This window comes from Pinus tabuliformis, chromosome X, assembly GCF_031772625.1.
Source record: "Pinus tabuliformis cultivar Carrire ecotype Pingquan chromosome X, CPIR1, whole genome shotgun sequence".
Lineage (NCBI taxonomy): Eukaryota > Viridiplantae > Streptophyta > Pinopsida > Pinales > Pinaceae > Pinus > Pinus tabuliformis.
In genome coordinates this window covers 1,404,871,402-1,404,879,084 of record NC_142308.1, presented here as the reverse complement: position 1 = coordinate 1,404,879,084, position 7,683 = coordinate 1,404,871,402, and the positions used below count along the sequence as shown (strand labels likewise).

At 36.5% G+C, this 7,683-nt stretch overlaps 1 protein-coding gene across 1 annotated transcript; it reads right to left on the bottom strand.

Annotated features, from left to right (window-relative positions):
- Window positions 1-1,076: 1,076 nt before the first annotated feature.
- Window positions 1,077-7,452, bottom strand: LOC149145280 (uncharacterized). The gene is made up of 3 exons (XM_089452396.1): window positions 7,402-7,452; window positions 1,321-1,805; window positions 1,077-1,226 (listed from the first exon to the last, which is right to left on the bottom strand). The coding sequence occupies exons 1-3, from the start codon at window positions 7,421-7,423 to the stop codon at window positions 1,077-1,079; spliced, it is 657 nt and encodes a 218-aa protein (XP_089308522.1). The 5' UTR covers window positions 7,424-7,452.
- Window positions 7,453-7,683: the final 231 nt, after the last annotated feature.

Genomic DNA, 7,683 nt, shown 5'->3' with positions numbered 1-7,683 from the left:
AGGTCAATTAAAGTTAAAGAAGCTCTACAACAGGTAGAAAGAGATGTTGACTTATGAACAGCCATTTAATAAAAAATTACCATTTATGTTAAGAACTTGTAAAAATATGGAATCAAGTTGCAGGTGGAAATTACCTGCATTGCTTCCCCTCCTTATCACTAGATTTTGGGCCACTTTTTTGGGATTTTTACCCCGACAAACTTCATGTCCATTTGAATCTGTTCAAAAAATGCAAAAATATAGAAGATGATCTAAACATGATACTATCATTTAATATTCGGTGTGCACCCTGCATTTAATTTCAGTCTCCTTTTATAGTATGGGTATTAACCTATTTGTGATAACATAGTTTCTTGAGCTCTCCCAACCGCGTTTTAAATTTATTTCTTTTGTTTCCAAGCACGCATCTTGCTACCTGAGTTGTCTCATCTTCATGGGATTTCCCAACTGTTTATTGCAAAAAGTACGCATGACACAAAATTCTGGAGCAACTTTAAGAAGATATTTCATAACAGTAACATTATTACTTCAAAATGAATGTCTGTCAGTAGTTAGTGGCTTCTGAGATTTATTATATTTGACATGAAATACATCTACGATGTACAATAAGAATTCAAAAGGCTAGAATACCAACACTATGCGAGCCCTATTATGACCAGCGTTTGCAACAAATCTTTAGGGCACCTCGTAAAAGTAACAAAATTTGATCTCTATTATAGTAAGATTACAGGATTAATTTCCTTGATGATTTGATTGGTCTTAGCTGAGAACCATGGATGAATTCCAAGATAAAATCAGGATTTGAAGCGATAAGCACAAAAGGATGAAATTTTAAATGTTGACGATTTAGAAAACTGCAAATCGAGTTGGATAAACATATATTCTATATAATGAAAGCGATTTAACAATGGTAGTTCCCTTTTAGCATATTATATATAACACTTATATTTCATATTCGATAGTTCCCTTTTAGCACATTATATATAACACCTACATTTCATCTTTGTCATATCCTCGTCGCCCTTGGGTTAGTGGTCATTCAATACACTTCTTCAAGTATAACGATAAGTATTCTCTTACATTGAGAATGTCTGAAGATCGTTTGAGACGAAACTGTAATGGATCTCGCAATTATCAAAACATTCCTTTTTCTCCATCTTGGACTGATCATGAAAAGCAGTGGACAGAAATGGAGGGCGCGACCCCTCTTTTCCATTGTTCATAATCTGCATAAATGGAAAGGAAATCTCCACAAATAAGAACCAGATATGAGATAAATAAAAAAAACACTATCCCTTGTGAACTAAGACGTGTACCCACGTCACAAGTTGCCTCAAAATCAATCACAACAAAGTACTGAAAATCTTGGAGTTGAAGTTCCTGGGTATTCCCTTGAGGATGCAGTTTGAAAGGTAGTTGCATTTCCGGGGCATTCCCTTGAGGTTGCAGTTTAAAAGGTACATTCTGAAGACTGCTTCCTGGTGGCACCATGTAGTCCCAATTCGTTTGACTAATAAGTCCCTGCTTCAATGTATGTGCTGGGTACGTATGAAAACTGAAAGCTTGTGGAAAGTACACAGGGGCATCTGGTACACTCAAAGATATTGCCTTTATATAACCTTCATTGAAAGGTAGTACATATCCATGGGGATTTAGTACACTGTCAGAATCTGGTATGCCACATGAAAACAAATCTCTCTCACTCTTTATTGTTGTGCAAACTCCAGCAGTGCCATAAAATTTAAAACCTACAATTCTATTTGGTGACCACATTATAGGAACCTCGTGGTTCCTTATAATTTGTTCTGCATTATCATGGAGAAAAAGTTAGAACACATCAGCCAGAAAAACAATTATTTAATATTGTATATTCCTAAGTCTAACCTAGTGACCTATCATATCTTTATGTTTAGGCTTGTAGATGGGAGTTTGGGTATCACATCCTTTTGATTTTTGTTAGTCTGCTTCTGTGGGCTGTTTTGCATTCTCAACTTTGGATTTTGAAGGTGTTTTTTTGGCAATTTTGGCTTTCCTCAGAGTGGTACTCGGTCTGGCAATTAGAGAACTCTGGGCTTGTCTCTTACTCAAGCCTGGAAAACTTTGACTTATCCTTTTATATTTGTTTGCTCAAGGGATTCCTTTTGGATGTTTGCTATGTATACTCCATTAGGGCAATTATGGGAGCTTTGGGATATGGATTACCAGGAAGTTCCGTAAATGCACAAAGTTTTGTGAAGGCATGAAGACTTCATTAACAGCAATAGGACATCTATATTCTTGGTAACATCTAAGGCCCATGAAAAATGAGCACCAATGAATTAGAATAAAATGGCTATTAGATAAAAATAAAAACAATACAATGCCAGAATCTCACAAAAGAAATAATAAAAAGAATTTGACTCTTGCAACACTTGCCAACTTCTGTTTGCCATTTTGACTGTAAATGAAGATTATAGAAGTGCTCATAACCACTTATGTTGCATGCTTCAAGAAATCCTAAATTAAAACCTAGGTTAACAAAGAAAATCCTCCATAAGCTGCATACATATGATAAGTCAGTGCTCCAAGTACTCTGGATGTAACAAATTTAAGGATGTTCAATTTGAACTGGTGATTTTTGGCAAATTTTTAAAGTCGTGAGTGATCTAATTATAAATTACAATTTACTTGCATCAAAGCAAAGCAAACAAATTAAACAAAATTGAAAACCTGCAGTATTGTACATTGGATGCAAAGAGGTACACCTTAAAAATCAAATAACTACAAAGCTTTAAACAGTCTACAGTAAAACGGCATGCATCTTAAGCTCCACTAGCCAGAGCTAGCCACAGACTTGACAATCCATAGATTCAACCTACTATCCATCACGAGTTGACATAAGAAAATAAGTGATATAAATATACGCCGTGTGAAAAGCCTCCCATCAAAATTGGGAACAAAAACTGTAACTTAATTTGATAAAAATTAACTTCTGAAATATAGGCTCAATCTTAACAGTTATTGTCTCAAGCAGAGCAATCAATCTGCTAACTTATGCAAAAACAAGCAGAACTTTTGAGAGTGCACACCATGAAAACTTTGGTTGGCAGAATGAGGGTATTAGCGCATAAGACACAAAATAGTCATTATTTGCAATTATTTACCCACCAGACATGATCATAATCAGGAATCTCTAAATTTGCTAAGGCTCCTCACCTGAAAAGCGATTATACATGACATAAAAATGACTTGAAGTATGAGATGATGGCACGAGTCCGGACACTACTAATAATGTTCAAGCAACCCTGTGGAAGTAAGTGTGATTGACAGTTTCAGAATAGGGCAATCACAGAAAGAAACAGCAGCAGCAGTACTAAAATCAAATTACCAAATGTGCCTCAAATTATGGACAAGGAGGCTGCTCTTTCACTCTATAGGGGACAGGGCAACTAGGGTAAAGTGCAATTTCAACTAAAGGAGGATCTGGTTATGATGGGTACCTGATACATTTGCTTTCTAATCCTAACGTACTCATCCTAGTCTACAATATATCATGTATTTTTTAAATGTATTATATTAAATTGCATTAGCAGATTTTGATGTTGAACAATGGATGTATGTCAAACCATGCACCAGGCCTCAACTTCTCCAATGGCAGGAAGCAGACTGGGCAAGGTGAAAGTCTGGGTGATTTTGACCAAAATATGCCCATGTCATAGCAGTAGCTTAGCCAAAGGAAGTGCATCAGGTTAATGGTTTGCCCTTGAGCAATGTTGCTCAAAGCAGGGATGAAGCAAGTCTGTTTTTTGGAAGCAAAGCGTCGGAAGTGTTATTTTCCAAAAATCGTCAGAATCGAAGCGTCTTGTGCGTGTGTATATATATTATATATTTGCATTTATATTAAAAAAACATCCAAAATGCCAAATTAGTTGTAGAAGATATGAAAACATGCATATTTGTACATAAACCAAGATAAATATGGCATCCATTGTACATCAATGATTAATTATTTAAGAATCAACCATCTAGAATCTAGATTCCTCTCCTCTTGTCTAGTTTTTTCCTCTAGTTCAATTCTCTAGGGATATTAGTCAACACTGCCCAATTTTGATCAAACGTCTTAATCCAAGCCTTATAATATGGTAGAGAAAGCTTAACGTGCGTGATCAATGATTTTGACTTGAGTGAAGGGTACACTTTTGCTAAGGCCATGGCAAAGGGGTTCAACAATCAACACCAAACACTAGGATACATATAGGGCTTGGTGCTCTTGATTAAATGCCAATCACCTATCCTCATACATGATATAATCTAATGAAATGCCACAATCCCGTTGATCCTGAAATCCCAAAAACTGTTAAGTCTGCTAAATTTTGAATGGGTTATGAAATTCTATATTCTCCATATGAAGTCTGATGAGGTTGGAAACACTCTCAAACATAGTGAGTCATTTCATGGTAATGTTAAAAATTTCTAATCAAGTTTAAAAGGAGGCAATTACAAAAAGAGCTATTATATTAGTAGACATGTATCTAATCCCATGTCAATAACACTATATCATGGGGCCAAATGCCTGGAAGAAAAATAACTACACTTTGGCAATGTACGAAGACCATACTAAGGCAACAAACTGCACACCTATTTTTCAAGCATGTTTGAGTGAATTTCAAACTACTAACACCCACTGAATATGACAGAAACAACAAAATTATATGACATATTTGGAAATGCATTACGACCATTAATAAACACCAATTTGAAAAGGGGCACAGTCTTCATCTTCTAAATTCCAACACATGAAAAAATATAAGCGGCCAATAGGACCTTATACCACTGTAGTGTGATTGCTAAGAATGTACGGCCATCAACATTTAACAATAGAAGATGATCAATTCTTATATTTTTAGCATAGAATAGACTGATCCATCACTCCACTAATAAATTGTCCTTTCAGCTTTGAGGCATGCATGAGATTCCAGAGTAGAAAGTACTTTGGCTAGATGGTAGAAACAACAAAAGAAAGTTACTCAATGACAAGCTGAAAAGTTCATCAAGCATATCAACAAAATGCATTGATGGGTGGAAGTGGGCATTGCAGAAGACTCAGAAGTATAAGGAATCTCTTGATAAGCAACGAGTCAACCACAATATTAAGCGAAAGGAAAAGAATGGATGAAGGGATAGAATTTTAAATTGAAAACAAACTAATATGGACTATTTCAAATTCTGAAGCAAAGTGGCAAAAGTGCCTTCAAATTGGATCTATCACAATACATAGTCATTCTTCCATTTTGTTCAATGTGGATAAACTAATTTTTTTGAACCATCAATGTTAGATGTATCAGCCTTTCAAGAAAGACACCATTCTACAAGTCAGGGAGAATGAACCAAGAACAACATGCAATAAATACACTAGATTTGAAGACAAGGACAACTCCATTGAACTAGCAAGTGGTTTCTCCATTGAACTCCATTGAACTAGCAAGTCTCAAAAGCAATTCCCTCATTTGGTGGACCAGATGATGGAGGAACACTATCCTCAAAAACGAGAGGTTTGATCTCTACCAGATTGACGTGAACAAGTTCATTGGCTGACCTCAACAGTGAGCTGACATAACCATGCCTTCCTTCACCCCTCCCCTTTAAGAATAGACATTTGCAATTAGAAATTCCCATTGACCAATGAACATAATATTCAGAAACATTGTCTACTATCTTCTCCCCCTTTTCGTATTTTTGGATTGAATGTTATCTATAACAGTGATGATAATCCCTTTGTACTCTAAATCACAACTACTCTAATTAATCGCGATTGGAATATCTCACATCCGTTCAAAAGAGGCAGGGGAACTAAATGTGGTTGCATATTCTCTCATCTTCAACCTCCCCGTTCTCTTCACCCCCCGAAGATGTCATTATCAAGAATGATATCTAAAAAGCTCCATTCTAATTTTTAGGTTGCCCATTTTAGGCTTCTTGGTCTTATGTTGACTTCACACTTCGAGAAGATCCTTCAAATTCATGCTAGCCATATAGTTCATCTCGATGATCCTCAACGTCAGGGCATGTTCTCAAAAGCAGAAAGCAAAGACTGTCCATCACATTTCTTGTGAGGAATGGGTATGTAAGCTTTTGACCCTTATGGAAGGCAGAGACTGAAGAGAATTTTATCTTTTTTAAGTGCTCAATCTATTATATCAGGACGCAATATGATTTCCCTTCCAAGGATTTGAGGGAGTTTCCATCCATGTTTTACAAATACTTCGATTGGAGATGTTTCAATTTGCTCCTCAAAGAGGTGGTCACCTTGAAAACTCTCTTGAGTACAATGAAAATTGCATATATTATTTTTTTACTCCCTACAATGAACGATGATTGCATGGCCGCTGCTACTACAGATATTACACTGATATTCATGACAATAGTCGTAGAACCACTAGACATTTCCCTTTCACAATAATTATCCAGAAGTAAACCTGTATTTGGAGACCCAATTTGTAGAGAGGAATAGGCCCCACTCAGTTTCCATTCCGTCGTAGAGGACCATGCTGTGATCATATTACCTCCTCCACGTCTTCTTGGAGGAATTTTCAATTGAGGCAATTCAACTCATTGGAAAAAAACAGACTTCCTGTGGCCTTTATATGGTAAGAACTAGTTACCTAGCTCTAAATAGACATAGTGGTTCTAAAGAAGTTTCACTGTTTAAAGAAATCATGATGAAATTCCATGGCTACACACAGTCATCCTAGAGCAATACTAAGAGGGCTGACCTCCTAGGAATGAGTGCTATTTTCTTTTCATTTGATTATGATTTTTCCCTGAGGGCTTAAACATAATACTATGTTTATTTTAGGCACACACATTCTCACCACGTCTTCGGACCCAACCACTTACAAATTTCAGATCATCACGTTGTAGAGTCCAGTGATGCTCAGCATACAACACAGCCAGTGGGATGTGGTCATTCTGGTTCCTCTGCAGACCATGATCCAGGCTACATATTTCGTCAATTTGTACCAAATTTTGATTTCTGATAAAACGACATGATGACTGAACTTGTGGGTGGCTGATACTCCCTCAGCATAAGAGGAAGCCTAATTATTTAAAATGCCCGTCAAATGAAAAAATAGCAAAAGCATTTCTGCATGATCTACAAGGGCCAAAATCAGAGAACATGACACTCCAAACATCAATCAGAGCCCATAAATTAAAAACAAGGGTTTTCAATATCTAGTCATTTCTTCTTGAATTGAATAGTAATAAAAATGCCTGCTCTGATTTTTCGGAACTGTAGACCCAACCCAGATTGTTTTATATTCAATTCAAGGCACCGCACCATTTTTCATGTATCAAACTTTCATTATGAGACTAACCCACTTGAAAAAAATGCATACTCAATTAATTGAGTAAATTACTGACCTCTCGGAGCTTGATCAATCATGGCTGCAGAAATTGTGATCGTTGATGCATTCGCTCTACCTTACCAGCAATATGTTTGAAGGCGCTATACCAAAACAACTTGCAATGAGCAGGCACAGTCTTATTTAGGTTGATCTATCGAATAAACGTTTCAATGGAGAAATACCATGGGAATTGGGCAACTGGAGCGGTATTTCAATGACTTCATTTTACCAAAATCAACTCACAGGACGCATACCCTCATGAAAATAAAACCCAAGAGAGTACTGTTGACGTCTCTAC

What these genes read in the sequence shown, in the direction of transcription:
- LOC149145280 (XM_089452396.1), bottom strand. Translation starts at nt 7,423, where the DNA reads ATGATTGATCAAGCTCCGAGAG. An exon ending in GATTGATCAAGCTCCGAGAG is followed by an intron (nt 1,806 to 7,401) that starts GTCAGTAATTTA and finishes ATGATAATGCAG; the next exon opens with AACAAATTATAAGGAACCAC. An exon ending in ATTTTGAGGCAACTTGTGAC is followed by an intron (nt 1,227 to 1,320) that starts GTGGGTACACGT and finishes CCATTTATGCAG; the next exon opens with ATTATGAACAATGGAAAAGA.